The 18,981-nt window shown below is 35.3% G+C and overlaps 1 protein-coding gene across 1 annotated transcript in view; it reads right to left on the bottom strand.

Moving 5' to 3' along the window:
* Positions 1–18,981, bottom strand: part of AGMO (alkylglycerol monooxygenase) — a 185,861-nt gene that overhangs the window by 79,678 nt on the left and 87,202 nt on the right. The window contains exons 6-10 of the mRNA XM_041466463.1: positions 9,244–9,310; positions 7,719–7,784; positions 7,534–7,613; positions 6,424–6,558; positions 5,818–5,934 (exon numbers count right to left, since the gene is read on the bottom strand). Coding sequence (XP_041322397.1) covers positions 5,818–5,934; positions 6,424–6,558; positions 7,534–7,613; positions 7,719–7,784; positions 9,244–9,310 — 465 coding nt within the window. The remainder of the gene's footprint in view (positions 1–5,817; positions 5,935–6,423; positions 6,559–7,533; positions 7,614–7,718; positions 7,785–9,243; positions 9,311–18,981) is intronic.

The raw sequence follows: 18,981 nt of genomic DNA on the forward strand, positions 1-18,981 counted from the left end.
CAACAGTTATTGAACAAAGAAAACTCAATCCCAGCAATGAGCAAGCTAAACAGCAGCCTCACCAGTTTACAAGCCAGAACACAGTTCTCACAAATGACACCTGTCAAGCCACTCTGTTGCACAAATTTGTACCAGGTGAGAATCAAACTTATTACTGCATTTCCACATTACCAATCTGTTCCATTCCTCCTTAGGATAAACTTTTCATTGTTAGCAATAGGACAAATTTGTTTTGAAGTGACAAAATATTTGGACAGAGCTTTTTTATAAAAATCAGATGCAGACTCTATTTGAATTTAATTAAATGAGGAGTACTTTAACTGTGCCTCTAGCCATACTGAGTTCAACTTCCACTTCAGCTTCCTGTACAATCTGGGTCATACAAAAATTCAAGAAGTGAGCAAAGAAAAATATGATTTGGCACAGGCATAAGGGAACTCACCCATAAATTTCTTAGAAATGCTTTGATAGGCTTTTCAATGATTGTTACTTGTCTAATAAAAAGTTTTCCAGGGAACAAAGACTGAAATTCAAGATTTTTCTCCTTAAAGACTGTCCTCACTTTTAAGTTGAAAAATTACACCTTTTTAAAAAATCTACTCATTCTTGCCAGGTGGGTCTGATTTTTCTTTGTTTCCACTGTGATGTACCAGGTCCTGCAGACTGCCTGAAAAACGCTCCCACAGTGGTAGAGCATGATTCTGAGAAGTAAGGTTTTGTATCTTCTTAGGCAGGAAAGAGAACTAAACATCAAATCCAGATTTCCATCAAGTCATGGAGTAGCTGCATTACAATATATGGCTAAAATCACACTGTGGAAAATGAATGCAACTGCAATGGTTTTCATACAAGTGCTAATGCCCGTCTTCAGGAAGGATTCAATAGTACATGCTATGAATGAGCAAGGGTGTCCCTAGTTTCCAGTTTCAAAGAGCTGCATGATTTCAAACCTTTCTGCTTTTCCAGTGATCCTAAGCTGGCTAGCTTGTCCCAGGCATCTGGGTTTCCTTGTCAGTCCAGCTGCAGAAAACTGATAGCAGCAGATAACGCTGATTCATTCTACTTGCCTTTACGGACACTGAAGTGACCCAAAAACCTGTTATTAACTTAAGCTTTTGCTGAAACTTGTGGAGAGAGAGCATACTGGGAATGTGGGAATAAGCTAAGCACTTTGAGAATTCCATTTCTTGCCATTAGCTAGACTGTAGGCCTAAAGACTACTGCATTAAGTCTACATTGGTACTGCATTAAGAGTTGGATTTGAGTGATGATGGAAATGCTTCCCAAAAGCAGACAATTCTGGGTCATATTTTAGTGGTGGTTTTACCCATAACTTCTATCAAGGACTTTTAGTTTAAAGATATATTTTAATTTACATTACTAGAACAGGAGAAAAAATTATCCCCTGCATTTATCGAACACAGAAGAATAAAGCACAGACTAAGAACTTGACAGGAAATTAATAAATTTCAGATCAGTTTTAAAGATGGAGTTCCAGAAAAAAAAATGGGAATAGAAATACATTTTAATGTCTGATCGTAAATCAGAAGAACTGAAGAAACCTTATAACTTTTTTGAAAATCAAACTCAAATGTAAACAAGCCTTTATCTTTAAATGGTTAAAATGCTATATGAGGTTATTTGGCATAATAACTACCTGAACCAGGTGTGATCATATTTTACAGACTTGTTTTTTCAGGCCAATTTCCATTTCTCTTCAGACACACTCCTACTTGAACTATACTATTTTGAATACTTGCTATTTGTAAAACTCCACATGGTGAGTATGCACTCTGGCCCAGAATGTGAAGGACTGGAGTACTCTGAAGCACAACCTGCAGATCCTGGTTAACTTCAAATTGGCACTATCACCAGATTCATGCAAAAGCACGGCACTGTAATGCCTGAGCACAGTGTGGCAGCTTTCCACTTCCCAAAACATCAGCTTTCTGAGTGAGGAAGGGTGAGGTAGAAAGCCTTACTGGGAATCATGGAGGTAGAAGGTGAAAGTTACCCTTCACTGCAGGTACATGCACCACCTTCACATACAACAAAATAATTTCCTCATCTGCACTGCTAGTCAAGGATTACCAAGAAATTTTCAGTGAAATACACCATGATGCTATTGGGAATAACATCTTTTAGAAAACCAGCCACATAGCGTAATTTTTACCACTGTTAGTTTGCTTCCCTAACTTTCTCTTACAGTTCCAGTGGTATAGTAATATGCTGCCTTGATTCTTTTATTTGCTTTCAAACATGTATCACCCTATGAAGTGGATGCTGGCAGCTGAGGCATCCATTTTCTAGCCCTTACTCTACCAAAATCAACAAAATAGTCAGTGGGTTATATCACTAAACTAACATCATATATTAAATCTATGCACTGCAAGCAGCAGTGCAAAAAGAATGTGCCTTTTACACCTTCATTAGTGTTAGCATCCTTGTTTCACCTAAACCTAGTATGCATGGATGTATATATAAAATAAATGAGTATTTATATACTGGAGTATTTGTATAAACAGAGAAGCATGTGGAACCACAGCAGGTTCCCCAATTACAAGTCAGCCACAACTTTGCAATGTGGTTATTGGCTGCAACCAAGCAGAAAAAAATATTTCTGTTGGATTTTCATTTCATTTAAAGCTTTAAAAATATCTTTGAGCCTTAAAATATGGGGGGCGGGGGGGCAAGAGGATTATAGAACTTAGTAAGAGGTTTACACTGCTTTGTAATCAACATAATGCCATAGCATTATTATTTTATGATTTTTTAGTAATGGAAAAAATAATTCATTTAAACAAAGGAAATGTTATTCCAAATCTGTATTTAGATAAGCATTGAAATATTCAAAATTGACTTTTTATGCTTCAAAGAACCAGTTTTTTTATTCCTTTGGAAGAATAACATGGATGCACTTTCTCATTCCGATTTGTCCAGTGGTAAAAAAGAACTTCTAGGAATGATGTCAGAACATTACATAAGTGAACAGTTGCTCTGCTCTCATACATCAGATGATCAGACACACTCAAATCAGGAATGCTAACATGATGCTATGAATTTTATATTGTTAGGTGTCTTTAGCTGTATGAATTTATTTTAACTTAAAATTTGTAGGAAAAAAAAAGTTAATTCTCAGCAATATTACATACACTGTACTTGGTGATGCCCTACTGAATGGATAAATTAATTGTGTTCTTAACTTTCAAGAGATCTATCTTACTAATTTCCATCCAATGGAAACTGCTCACATATTCATATAATTATAAGCACAGTAAATGTTACAGTGTCTATTAACAATAAAAAAAAGACACTGCAAAACGTGTTTAAGGTGCACTTCACTTTGATTTATATGATACCTGAAGTTCTGGAACTATGAGACTTCTGCTTTGAATGTACTGCAGTTTTACCCTCCTAGCACTCTCTCTGGGACTGATCCAAATCCCATTTCTTCAAGGAGCTTTGGATCAGATCTAGATGTGCAGAGCTCAGAAAGCAATTTTTATTCACTGGATGTAGTGCAGATCACTATACAGAAAACAAACACTGTATGCTCTCTCCTGTGGAAAATATATATTTGTTCTTTCCTGTTTTGCTCTTTTCATAAGTTAAATGTAGGTCATTCAGACAGAAGGTATATGGTTGCTCTTTATGGATAGAGAAATTTAACACTTCTACAGGGCGTGAGACCAAACACTGAGCAACTGTAATCACTTGAGAAATGTAATAGCTGTGTGCTGTGTCTTATGGCTGTTATGAAATGGAACTTATACCTAAAGATGAGGAAAACAGTTAGTTTTCTCCATTTATGGAGCTATGCCACAGTTATGACATAATTCATAGCCAGACAGAACGTTCCAGTTGTATCCATAGACATTTCATAACTCAGTGCAGTGGAAAACTGATATTGAAGAAAGGTTTTTGCCAAGTAAAGTTATTCATACACAAGCTTCCTTCTCATGACAGCTTCCCCACTGTACTGCAGAGCGATGCTGGAACTCTGCCTTGGGACCAGCACTTTCTACACCCACGCTGAAGGTTTATGTCCTGAGATGAGGTGCTTCCAGGCCCCTGGGCTCTCCTCCTTGTCTTTACTACCTTATTACCCTGCAGTTTTGTGCAGAGAATTTTCTAGTTGCTTTTCTACAATAAGTTCATAAATGGAGGATCTTCAGGATGTTTCCTCTATGACTGAAAGAATTTAGTGATTATCTGGGGCTTGGGTGCATTTTTCAACTTTTTTATTACTTATTCTTAAACAGCTGCAGTTACCACAGATAAAATAATGTGGACCATCCATTTTTCCTTCCAGGACCAGAAAAAGGTAAAAAGAAGAAAGAATAAAATAGAAAAAAAATCAGATTCCTTAATTCTGGCTGCTAAAAGCAACAGGATAGAGTAAAAAAAAAAGAAAAACCAACCCAACAGCAAAATGAAACAAATGGAAAAGTTCAAACACGGAGTTTGATTTCTGTGCAAATGTAGGAATCTAGAAGTATTCTGGAAAATCTTCCAGAGGTTTTTCTCAATATAGGAACATTGGCAATCATGTATAGTGTTTGACGTATGTATTTTGGAGGTATTTATTCATACCTTTGGCTTAATTTCTTGTCCTTATAACAGACTAAGGTTCAGATGATTTAGTAATCTCCTAATTCCCTGCAACTGCAGTGTGACCCTTTGCAGAAGTAAACATGGTACATAGAATAACTTCATACTAATCCAAAGAACATGCCTGAGGTAGCTTTTATATTATACCAAGAATGCTATGTACAGCAGTGTCCAAGGAGGTGGGCAGGGGAAAGTGACCACTGCTGGCCACAGGCTGGAGATTGCCAGGTGAGCAGGGCCGGACAAGGCTGAAGAAGCCGGGGGGCCCTTTGGGTGTTTACAGCCTGCCTGTGGCAATGTGGGTGACACAAACACAGCAAGAACACTGCTCTTTAACTAAGGGGGTCTTAGAAAGGGTTTAAGAAGACTGAAGGGCATTTTATCAAACTAAGAGAGTTTTGTGGTGTCTTTGTACATCTTGAGAGGTATTTGACTTATTTGTGGGAATATTATATCCATTAAATCCTGCTTCATAACTATGAAATTTTAGCTTTAGTACACGAGGGAGAGTTATAAAGACGGAAAGAAAAAAAAGGAGCTTGGAAGGATGTGAAATCTTGAAAGCAGTTAACATCTCATTTCTTTTAGGTGGACATGGCCTTATAGTTCACCTTCACAGGCTGCTAGGTATCCATAGAGGAACCAGTCACCATGGAGATTCCACCATGCAAGTCGCTGGTGATAAATACATACCTCTTCTTGCAGTGCTTCTATCAATGCTGTTGTGTGTTGGAGATTGGAAGAAAAATTTGCCCTAACTTTGTGCTCCTCCAACTCTGAACTCATGCTGACACCAACCTAGCCATCTGCAAGCACTGCAAGATCATTGCAAACTTCCTTCTAAAGCCTGGGCATCTAATGGTATGACCAACCTTAACATCTTAAAACTCCATAGTTTCAAGCCTCATGAGGTACTAAAACCTGAAGCAGACAAATAAGTCTTCTAGGCAAATTATATTAAGTAAATAACTGATATGGTTATTAAAAACTGTTTACTAAACAATATAAAATGTATATTTAATAGCATAGAATTAAATATTTAGCCATTTATGTTAATTCTTTTACAGAATCCAGTTATTATTTTAGTAGCTCAAATAAGATATGAGTTGGCTGTAGAGCCGCTGCACAATCCTTTAATATTTAAACATGTTGTGTGTCATTGCTGTTAGCAGGAGATGTTATTTCATAAAGGAAGGAATTACTCACAGTCATAGAAGCAAGAAGTTCGATGTACAAGTCCACTATTACAGCAAAATGTACAAGTGCATAGCAATTAAGATAAGCTGGTACACGTGGATTGAAGGGAACTTCTTTTCCAGTGATCTGTATAAAGCAAAACAGTTACTTGCCTTCAAGAGTGACCTGCTCTGGCCTGTTGCTCCTTAATATTCTTTACACTTACAAACACAAAAGGGGTGACAGCTAACTGAAGAAAAATAATCTATTGTCAAACTTATGTACTGCCTTGTTTGAGACAGTTTAACTTTGTGTGTTTGTGCATGCCCACAGCTGAAAAAAAAGGGAAATTACTGTACTCCATAGAAAATTTTTTTTAAAACCTCTTCAGGAAATGAATAATGAAAAAATAACTTAAAAAACACACTTTTTCCATCAAATAAAAGGAAAAAAACCCCCACAGTTAAAACATTCATTTCCTTCAGTTTCTTTTCCCAATTCATCTTCCCCCATGCTTTATGACTGCTAATTTGCTAATTTAAAATAGCATGTGTAGAGTTTTTAACATTGATCCAGTAGCATTAAGAGGCCCAAGTAAATTACACACAACTGAAAGCCTGTGCATGTTCTATTTACCACTGGGATTTCCTCAGGAAGGCCAAGTCTAGGTTTGCCTGGTCCCCAGCCTGGCCCTTTGAATATGACAGAAAGCTTATTGCAGAATCCAGGTGTGGCCCAAAACGTGTTCCAAATATGAGCCAAGGGACGTAACTGAAAAAAAAAAAAAAAACTTCTTTTTTTTTTTTTTTTTATAAAAAAAAAAAAAAAAATTTTTTTTTTTTTTTTTATAAAAAAAAAAAAAAAAAGTAAGTTACTTTTCATTGTTCACAAAATAAAGATTAATAAAACATTGTATTTTATTAATTTTTAGTTTTCAAATAAATTATTTTTCAGACTCTATAAAGAGAATAAATTAGAAATAGATGAAGACAGTTCACAAAACCTGGCTGAAATAGGCAAAAGCAATATGAAGCCCTTGGCTAATTTGGTGAGGATTACAATGACTTCTGCTCAGAGGAAAATCTGTTTTTCCATCTGTGTCTCCTGTAATCACTCCTGAGTATTTAGTGGTATATTGTATAGCTATATTTATGCAGTATGATTTGGCTACTGGGACCTTGAAATGACACACTCTCAGTAATGAAATTACTTAGTATCTGACTGAAATGGATATAATTGCACATCCTCCCACTTTCCAGCCCTGACAGTAAAATTTCTCTTTCTTTGAGATTCCTCCTTGGATGAACAGTTATGAAAAGCAAATATGGACTTCACTGCTTCTCATGTTTTTGCAGAGAATTTTTACCTTGCTTCAGTGAAACCTGAACCAATAAATCTGAGAAGCACCACACTAATTAGTTTTCTTTTATTATATGCTTTTGTCTGTGCTTCTCTATATATTATTGCACTCAAAACATCTTATTCAGTCCAACAACTTATATATCATAGTCCTAATAATTTGTTAATTTTACTGTTATATATGCTCATGATTACTACAAGCTCTGCATATACTCAATGCAGTGAGTAGGAATGGCTGTCACATAACGGAATACTGAAGAAATTGTAGATAATGTAATTGACTGGTCAGCAATGCAAAGATGGCCTCAATTGTGCATAAGAGAGGAATTTCTTTTGAATATGACTAAATGCTGGAGATATCAGAATCAGTGATGAAAACTGCAGCACCTGGACCATGATGGGATCAAATGAATTTATTGGATGTGTTAAGCCATATACAACTTTTGCATCTTCGGCCTCAAATGTTCCTGATGGAAGAAGAGAACAAAAGAATAACAATCAATCAAATTCAAAAGCATACATATTTTCTCCACACTGATTTAACATGACAGAGAACACCTTGTTTTACTCACCAAATATCCTGTCCCAGATAATGAGCGTGCCACCATAATTTTTGTCAATGCAGTAAGGATTTCTACCTATAATAAAAATCAATTATGAGACAAGTAATAGGATAAATAAGAATACTAGTAACTGAATTATGAAGGAAAATCACCATTTGAATCACCTTATAATCTAAAAATAACTTTAAAAGATAGCTAGCCCACCACTCCTCATAATTCTATATATATTTCTTTTTTCTTTAATAGCCTTATTGTTCTCTTTTGTTCAGATTCAAGCATACAAATCCAATGTGCCATGCCCAAAATTTCTGTGAAATTCTGAGACTAAAAACAGGTCAAAATATATTTATAAAAGACAAACTAAAAAGCAAACAAAAATTATTCCAATAGTTTATACCTAAGAAAATATACGCTAAATACATATATGTGTAGTTATTAGATTAATATCTGTCAGGTGTCTCTATCCTCTATGTCATATGTCTGATCCTGCACTAATAATTTCAGTGTGAGGAAAACTGATCCTTCTGTGTTTTCTAGGGAATGTATTTATAAGCAGTTCTCTCAAAGTTATGAATGAAGAAACATTGTTTACACATCCCTAAGTTTGTGGAGATAGTCTGGAGCAACTGTACAGCCCCTGATCAGTTATATAAAGATTCAGCTTAACTCCAATCAGGATGAGAATATTAGTTCAGATTTATAGCTGAGCAAATAAGAGCAGAGTGTCTCCCTGAGGATTACCAGTAGTTGTGCAAATTTTAAGGACTAGACACTTAGAGCACCACCACTGTGGATACAGCAAACACTAGTAACAACCTCTGCACACGTAACTCCATTTGAGTCTATTTCAAACTGCCCTTCCATTCCCCCAATTCTTTTTACACTTACTGTCTCTGCACACTGAATGAACTAAGGACATCTGTGAAATCCACTTCTGTCACTCAGATACGTTCATGACATTTTTCAGTATGCAGTGGAGTTATTAGTACAATTTACACATGCAGTACAGTCTTGAAGGTCTCTGAATACTCATAAAAATCAAACATCATACACTTCTGTGAAGTGAGATTTACCAATATTTCAAACAGGTGAAATCAAATTCCACTAAAATATTTAAAAGTTCTTCTAAAACCTAGCCATGTTTTTCACATATGCAGTGCTTGAATTTGAATGCAAAAGTGTGTTTGTTGATAATTCAGTAGTCAGGAAAGGATGAGATATTTTTCTATCACTCTTCATACTTAGAAGCATTGAATTTTTTTCTTAAAGTCTTCAAATTATTTCATGTTATCCAGACTTAATTTTTGATCAATAGTTAAACACAAAAATGTTTAAATTAAATGTAAGTTCTGATTATATTATTTTAAAAACTGTGAAATTTCTAACTGAACAGGGACCACTTCAGAAGTAGAGGTGAAAATTAAAGTCTTTCTGTAAAACTGATTTTACAGTACAATTTTACTATATTACTATTACTACACAAATAGTGACCCTGAGGAAAAAAAAGGAATAAGAGGTTTCACTTTTATCTTACCATGATGAACTCTGTGATGACTGGGAGTATTAAGTATCCATTCCAGAGGCCCAAGTTTGGTGATAACCTTAAAAAATGTAATGTTTTAATGAACTTGAAAATACTATATCAGACCAAGAAGAAGTAGGGAAATGAAAAGAAGGGAAAGCTAAAGAGAAGATATTCACCTGGAGAACTGCATAAAAAGACAGAAATGCATTATTTTTTCTGAACCATTTCACCGCATTACAGTTAAAAAAAAATTATTTAAAAATATTAAAATACAAGTTATAAATTAAATTTATTTTTGATCCAGAAGCTAATTTATTTTGATCCAGAAGTGAATTGTTTTTATCATCATTCCATGAGAATCTTTGAGACAATTGGCAATCATGAACTGATAATAGGATGGAATCACAGAGAATTGATTGTCCCAGTGTACTGGTGAGGCTGCACCTTGAGTACTGTGTTCAGTTTTGGGCCTCTCACTCCCAGAAAGGACACTGAGGTGCTTGAGCATGTCCAGAGAAGGGCAATGGAGCTGCTGAAGGGTCTAGAAAACATGTCATGTGAGAAGAGACTGAGGGAACTGGGATTGTTTAGCCTGGAGAAAAGGCGGTTTGGAAGGACTTCACTGCTCTCTATCTCCATGAAAGGAGGTTGTAGTGAGGTGTGGGTCAGTTTCTTCTGCCATGTCCCAGATGAAAGGACAAGAGGAGATGGCTTTGTGTCAGAGGAGGTTCACATTGGATATCAGAAAATTCACTGGAAGAGTGTTTAGGCATTTGAATAATTTGCCCAGGGAGGTGGTGGAGTCACTGTCTCTGGAAAAGTTCCAGAGGCATCTGGATGTGGCACTTGGGGGATATGGCTTAGGGGTCATTCTGGTGGTGTTGGGTTGATGGTTGGACTCTCCGGTCTTGAAGGTCACTTACAACCTTGATGACTCTGTGATTCCATAAAAATTGTTTCACTAATTTTTCTTATTCATATCCAGTGACACTGCTTGGGATTCAGTGCAACTCTATGATACCAGTTTTGCAAACACTTTATGTCTGTAAATAGCTGGCATTGATCCAGAAACAAGTACTCCTTCCCCCTGCAGTACATTTGATTGCTTGCTTCTTCTATCAGTAGCCTTCTTTTACCCTGGCACAAATGCATTAACACAAGAAACCTGACTGGGAAACTGATGCAAATCAAAACTGCTTTTGTTTTGTTTTTCTAAGTTTAACCGGATCAGTTCCTGATTTTGGTCCAATATATGGTCACAAATACACTGTCATGAGTTGGAGGCATGAAGAGACAGTAGATCAGCATAAATTCACCACGGAGCTACAATCTAAGGCAATGACTCAACAGTACAGAAAGATAGCCTTGATCATTTTAGTACCAATCCAAAAATGACAGAAAGTATCCATTGCCAAAAGCCATCTCTAGTGTTTCAAGCTTTGTCAGAAAATGCTGACGAATTAAGTTTGTGTCGAGGGGTTTTCTGCTAAATTAGGTACTCTCAGCTACTATGGAATTAGAGGAAATCCAGGACTGACTTCAAATTTGGTGCTTTGGTTAGCTCAACAGAAGTGTGTGGACAAATAAATAAATAAATAAATAAAACTAATTCTGGCTAATAAGTGTAAGTATTTTCTTCGAATACAGCAATCATTCTTCAATCCCAAACACAAATCCATCTGTCAAAAATTGGTGCAATCACTGGATGACCAAAACGTACATCTATTCACAATAGATTCTGAAATGCTATCTATTCACCATGTCTGATTATGGCCATAATGTCTTGCAATTAAAAGGAACCAGGGAGCATTAAAGCAGCTGAATAAAAATGCTTAGACCTTAAGAAACAAATCCAAGAATCTAGAATTCTTTTCCTTTTAGAGAATTTAATTAGTAAATTTAATACTCATACTGCCAAAAGGGGTGACCTGTAATGTAATAACAGAGATAAGATAATAATGGCAAAAAAAAATCCCAACCAACATTTAGAGGAACAGTAATTACTCATGAGAGCAGGTCCATTAATCAAAAAAGGATTTTCATTCCTTTAAGGTTTACAGAACAAAGTCCTGAAATACAGCACTTCCACTTTTCTTTCATTTACAGTTCTGCAAGTGCAAGTAGATTTAGATTCAAAAAACAGACTTAGGATATTCTTCAGACGCATTTAAATTGTTATGAATCAGGTAAAGATAATAAAAGGAAAAAGTAACATTTTTTCATTTTTTCTCCTCAATAACTGCAAAAAGAACATCTACTTAATTGGTTAATAGAGAATTTTTGTAATTAATGGAGTATAGAAATACAAAAATTCTTCACATACATAGAACTGTAATATTTGGACCATCTTTCTCAAAATCCTGCTCACACTTGACTGGAAAAACAGAATCCTGAGACGAGTTTGTTTTGTTTCATTTAACTCAGAAGCCAAGGACAACATAAGCAGGATCAGCTCATCCTCAAAATAAGTTCAAGTCTGAAAAGACCACCTAAAGGTAAGAAACAATCCATCATTCGTGCTAGTTCCATTTTCTGCCTTTCTCAAGCAGAACATCCCACTGTTTCAAGATATGTGAGATGTGACCATTAAATTAATTTAATCTGAGACAAATGTTTTGAACTGAACTGCAGCCCAGCACCTGAGAGAGCACTGATTTATCTAACAGACCACAACTAACTTTGATCCAGTTGGTTTTAATATATTTTGAGCTCAATATTTTAACAGCTTTTGTAAAAATAAACCAAGTGTGCACTAGGAGAGCAAGGAATCATTCAGGATTAGAAGTCTTCACCTTTATCCTAAAGGTGGATTATAACAAAATGTCCTCAGAATGAATGCCTTCAGGTCTCAATATCCAGCTGGTTGCATTAAAATTTTAAAACTAGAATTCATCCTTTTGAAAGTCTACATAGTATATCCTTATGCTAAAGTAGAACTTTTTGTCTTGGGACTCTCTAAGGAACCTCAGGGTAAAACTTTATGTAAATGTATATGCAGAACTTTAAATAAATTTTTCTGACTAATAAGAGTGGAAGTATTTTCTTTGGATAACAAAACCGCTCTCATTCTTTAAAAGAGACTTTCTTTGAGTGATGAAATTTAAAAATCTATTGAAATATCTTCTCCATGTCATAATTAGTGATTAATATCCAAGCCTACTTTGATTAATTATTCACTCAAGGTCACCTCCATTGGAAAGACATTTTAGCCCCACTGTGAGGAAAATATCATCTGAGACAACAATCATAACCACAAGACTTTAAAGCTCAGAGGGGATGCAAAACTCTCTACCTGATGAAGCAAAAATCTAGTATGTTGACATTAGCAATCCATAAATCAATGCTTTGTCTGAAATACATCAAAAATATTTTTTCACCAGATAGTCAAAACAGTACATGGTGCTATTTCTAGAAACTTCCTTCACCATCAGTAAGTTTACTTGTAGATATTTAGGTAATTCCTTAAAAAAACCATTAAAAACTGTTGTCAGAGGAAAAACTTTGGTGCCAAAAAATTTATGAATGCATAAATGCTATAAATACAACCACATATCTTTCCAAGACACAGAAATATATCACCGCTGAAAAGCTGAATTTTGAAAGCTCTTGCAGCACCTACATGCCAAACAACATAGCTCTTTTGTTTAAATTTGTTGAATTTTTCTATATTCTGCCATCTTACTTGGGGCAAAACTCCTACAAGAAGATTTTTCACCTAAGTAAATTGGATAGGATAGCAAGACAATTTTTACCAGACATGATTCTGACATGGTCATGTCAAGCTGACAGGAACTTACTGCAGTCATATTGAAAGAAATTAACTTAGTAAGAACTGACTCATAACAAAATTTAATGTGGTGTAGCAACAGCCCTAGTTCAAAAGAATATCCAGAGAGAAGAAAGGCAGTGGCAGGTATCCTGCTTACCCATCTACCTTTCATCTGTCAGTCTACCCTCATTTCTTTGTCTTTATTATGTCCAGACATTTCCCTTGGAGAATGGCAATTTTAAAGGAGCTCATAAGCATTCTTTGTAGCAGCAACCTGGTTTACACTGCAGTCACAATCAGTCACCAAAGCACACAGACCACTAAGTTTCAGGCATTCAGACAGAAAAACCTTTTCAGCTTACAATATCATTGCATTCAAGTTGGTTTCTGAGAGTAAGAGCTTTCATGATGTTCACATATCAGGAAAAAAAATAAACTTTTTAAAGAACACCAAACAAATGTGTTAAGAGGATCAGCTTAGTTTTTGATGCTTGTAATGGGGATTTTCATTTTAAAAGATCTGCTACTTTAATTTTTGTATCTGACCTTTTTATTGGAAAAAAAATAGTTGAAATGCCATTGTTCAATAACCCTACCACCAGTACTTCAAAACTTACTTCATATTACTCAAAAGAAAAAAGTCTGCTTGTGGATATGAAATATTCTTATTCTATACATCATCAACGTAAAGTGATTTGGGGAATACAGCAAAATAGCTACTGATCCCCTAAAAGTTGAAATACCCCAACTGTTGTCCAGTGATAACCTTATCTGTATTTTGGCGACTATGACACTGAGGGTTTACATTTGTTTTTGTTTCCCTGATACAAACACCTACTGTTCTAAATCAACTCCTGTCTGAAATTTTTCCCTTCTCAATTAACACATCATGTGCACCTCAACTCCCATGCCAGTGACCCAGAGATGAACTGCAACATTCCAACAAAACTCTTTTCCTGTTTCCTTTATTTTTTAACATCCCATTGCCACAAAAATTATTTTTCACTTGTCAAAATCCTTACAAATGGACTCAATAAACTACCTGCAAATCAAATATGTAGGCATCTCATATATATATGTTATGGAAGTTTTTTCCACAAAACATGTATTCTTCTTTCTTTCTTTTCTTTAAAACCAATGCATTTCCTCTGTTATACTTGGGTATCAGTAAACAATAAAGGAGAATTACTGACAATAATTGAAGCAACTCCAAAAGCAATGTACTAAATCAGGCATACGTAGAAATACTTTTCATACATTACTGAATAAAATCTCCTGGAATTGAAATCTTCAAATATAAATGATAGAAACTAAATGGATTTTTTTTTCTACAATAGTGGTTCTTATATAAAGATGTTTCCATTGTGACAGCAATCCCTCGCCTAAAGGGAAAGAATATTATGCAATATCTCTTGTGGCATGTAAGCACCTCCGTTTGCGGTCTCAGAGTTTGTCAGCACCAAGGGAAATCTTTATTGCCTGGTACCTGCACCACTTCAATGTAGTTCTTGTTTAAGTAATGAGAAAAAATCGTGACATGAAATCCAAGGGAAACGTTACATCTTGTGTAACAACTCCTCCTGTCACCACTACCACATGAATCTTTACTTAGCTCTGTTTCAACGTCAATGTTAGGAAGGAATGTCAACTGAGTAAAGCAGACAACCTTACACTAAACTATTCGCATATAAAAATTCAGGGTTGGTTTTTTTTTTCCTTTGAGCATAAGGAAAGCTGCTTGTAGCACAGCATTACTTTCAATATCATGGTGTTACTGCTCTGCAGGACAGAAGAGGGTAAATTCATCCCTGAGCATCACTACAGAGCACTCTGAACTTTACTTGGGGCTTTCTGTTAGACTAGTTGATAGTAAAACACATATTACCAGTGATTTCCTCATCAAAATCAAGGTAAGATTCTTATTCCTGGTACATAAATCTATATTTCAGACAGCCTGGTGGGGAAATTTTAAAATATGACCTTAATTACATTCCCCAGTAGAGCTGCTGTGTTAATTCAGGACAACACACCCATGTATTTATACAGATGGCTCTGGTGACCAGATTTGCCATGTAAAATCTCTACAGGGAAGCTGAGGAAAGGCAGAACTCCTAGGATATGTGCTCGTCTGCCAGTTTCACACTTTGAAATCCTTGGCAAACTCTGATTTATACACCGCCAACTGTTTTCATATCTGATTAGGCAGTTTTCTACTCCAGTAAGCATGTAAAATGAATATAGCTGAATTTCCACACTGAGGAGTGAAAAAACAATATTTATAGTTTAGAAATAAAACAAGTGAGAGGAATCAGGCAAGTTGGGATCATAAACAGTTTCATAGAGGGTGAATTTCTGATGAATCTGGATTGTAGGAATGGGAGGTGAAAGCCTAGTTTTAACAGACAGTCTGGTTTAGGGCATATTTATATAATAAACACGCAGACTTAAGAAATGTGTCTATAATAAATTATCTTGAAGGCAGGCTGTTGTCACTTTCCATTGTTTTACACCTCAACTAGGAGGTAAGGTTTGAATCAAATTGGCATCTTACATGAATATTTAAGTTAACTGTTTCAACAAGTGGATGCAAACTTTTGGTTTTCTTTAAGGTCCAATTAAGCCTTGTGGGAAAGGTGAGCACATATAGGAGATTTAAATCAATTTTTCCACTAAAAATGAAAAAACTTACAGTAACTGATTGGTTTAATTGCAGCATTACAAATAGCAGAGCATGGAGCAAGTCACACTTTCAGTCATACATCAAGTTAAGCATTTTAAACAAACTCCAGGAGAAAAATCACTATACAATTTCAGTATTTTTCAGCAGCCTGACGAATACATTCTGGCAATTGCAGGAAAAAAACCCAAAAGTCATAAATCAGTATGCCAGCCCTGAAATAAACTAAAATATAGCCAAGTGAGGCTCTTCATCTTCCTTTCTAAACAGATCAAAAAATCGTCAGCAGCCTACACTTTGTGATTTTAACAAAAAAGGGTCTTTCAAATTTTCTGTTGGCTTTGAAGCTATAACAAAATAGATTCTCAATGAGTATAAGCCATGAGAAAACCTCAAATGTATTATGAATAATATGTTAAGATGGAAAAAGAGGTTTTTTTTTTTTTTTAAACAAAGAACAGAATCTCTAACATTATTAATGTGGTATCCTTTCATTATTACATTAAATTTATTTGGTAAATGCATTGTTTAGACTCTTTTTCCAGGACCCAGAATGTACTGAACTGTGTTACATCTCTAAGTAGTTCACTTAACTTTTATCTTGATAATTCTCCAGGGACCTAATAGAGAGAAGAGACCTAAATAAAATTCTTTAAGTACAATCTTTAGTTTTAGGGTTTCTGCAGGCAGATTAGCAATAGTCAAGCTCACTGTTGCTGAAGTGAACACTTCCCAGCTGTTGCCTGCAAGAAGTCTTTGGTGCAAGGAACAGAAGCCAACACTTAAACTCCAGGACTTTACTATTAGGATCCAAATTGCAGTTTCTGATTATGTTCTTGTTCCATAAACTTTTTATTTCTGGCCTCACTAGTGACTCAGCTTCAACAGAGACAGGGGAGGGTTCTTCTGTCTGGATTGCTGCCCATCAAATGTAAACCACCAACATAACCCTAATTATGGAACAGCCACTTTTGAGCGAAAAAGATAATGGCTCCTGTGCTACAGGTTGAATTCAGAGCTATTGGGTGCACGGTGTTATTAAAACAGGAGTTCACACAGAGTTAAAATAGGAGGCTCATCCTGACACTACTAAAGTGGAGCATTGGCATTCTGAATCATCACTGAGCTTTTAGGTGCCAAGGAAGGAACTACAAACTTCATCCGGTTGTGTTTTTCTTGATTATACTGTGTTCAAGCACAACTTACACTTAGCAGGACAGGAACAGTGTGCTCTCTTATGAATGTTTTATTTTCTCTCTCTTTTGTTTTTTTATTTAAAACAAAAAGCAGAGTTATATGCCATATATATCTAGAAAGACAATACTTTTCTCCCCTCATGGGGCAAGTGAAACATGGAAAACTGGAACTTATTTTACAGTTACTGCAAGTATTTGTGTTTAATGATAGTGTTGTCAGCTTTGCCCTTTTCTGTGTTCTGGCAAGTGCAAGGATGACAAGACTTTGATCCTACAGGTTGGTCAGAAAATCTAATAAACCATTTTGGCAGACAGGCTGGATTGAAGCAGTGAGATCTCTTTGTTTCTTGGAATCATGCTTAAGTTTTAATGTCTGTATTGAATATATAGCCTATCTGGACCTACAAAGTCACTGCCTTGCATTAAAGAAAGTATGTTCATCTTCCTCGTGTTTTTTGAATTTGTTCTCTTTCTCTCCAGAGTAAGCATGTGATTTGAGAGTTTGCAGCAGAAAAATAATGAATTTATGAGTGATAAAAGCATCAGCTATCAGGAATGGGGCAAGAACTTTCTTTTGTAAACCAGAGTTTGGCTCTTTACGCAAATCAACAAACAATTCTTTTCCTATTGTTTTTAAATAATTTCTAGGATCTCTGTTACAGTAAGAAAGTATGCAATAGGCTGTGGATGATGTCACCTGTTTATAGGAATTCCATTTAAACCATCATATCACTGAATGTTCACTGACATAATCTTGAACATCAGAGTAGGAGAATGGCTGTAATCACCTCTAATTACCTTAATCCCTTTGATCACTTTTAGTAAAAGTCTTCTGAATGGTAAGTCTTTGATTCCTTGTAACCTGACAGGGACAGATGTGCGTGTTTCTAATTTAAATGAAAGGGAACATCAGACAGAGCTGTGTCTATTTTTGGCTAACATGGCCAAATTAAAGGAAAGAAATTCATTATGTCATTAAATGAAGCAATATACTAGAATGAAAAAAATAAAGGTTTTCTTGGCATATGGTATTTGAATTCAAAGTGACCTTCTAGAATCGAATTCAAGAGATACTGCAGTTTCACAATCCTACTCAATACATTGGATTATAACTGATTTTACCTTTTACAGGTGATACTTTTTAGATTTAAAAAAAATCAACAACCCCCCCGCTCCCCCCCCCTCCAACAAACACAAACCAAAACAAAAGCAAAATGACATTTCTTATCCTGGCCACAAAATAGATCAGTCTACCATACTCTATTTCCAATGTGATCCATTCAATACCACCTGTATGCCATGATTTTGCAAACACTTTCATGCATTAAATTTGACCTATATCTTACTGACATTATAGGAAATATTCACAGTCCATTAAACTAATAATTAATAAATATACATACTTTGTAAATATATGACTATATAAATAATAAATATATTAATTGTAAAGAATAAATATATGACTTTGTAAACCAGGGCCAGAGACAGTTTCCCTCCCAACAAAGTGTCTCCTTTTTTATCTGCAAACTATTTAACACTTTCACTCTTTACCAAAACCTTCCTTCAACTCCACAAATCAACCACAAGAATAAAACTATCTTCTTTCCAATACAAACGTTAAAACATGTAACAGTCAAATAAGTTTCGTAATAGTCAAATAAGTTTTGTTAAAATGCTTTTTAAATTCAAAGTCTTATTTCTTGATAAAATTTACTTTTCCGTTTTGAGAAACAGATTTAAAAACTACTGCAAGTACTTGAAATAGATGAAATAGATTTTGTAACATTTTATTTTTAAATCCTGGAATCCCTTATTGCTTATTTAAATGAGACTACAGCACACAATGCAGAGAAAATAGGTCCAAGAAAACTGAAAAATAAAATTTGCAAAGAAATAGACCAATCTCAATTGTTAGGACCTGGAAACTAATAACTGAATATTTTGTCTATTGTTTCATCCTGTCACTTATTTATCACAGTGTCTTGATTGCGATTCTTTCACCTAATTCTTTCCCCATCCAACAGACTTTTGTCTCAAACAGCTTCTGCTTGAAAAGACAAATAAGTCCTCTAGAGTTTCAAGAATAGCTTTTGCTATTGATATGA

The sequence above is a fragment of the Pyrgilauda ruficollis genome, unplaced genomic scaffold, assembly GCF_017590135.1.
Source record: "Pyrgilauda ruficollis isolate IOZ18807 unplaced genomic scaffold, ASM1759013v1 scaffold2, whole genome shotgun sequence".
NCBI classification, from domain to species: domain Eukaryota; kingdom Metazoa; phylum Chordata; class Aves; order Passeriformes; family Passeridae; genus Pyrgilauda; species Pyrgilauda ruficollis.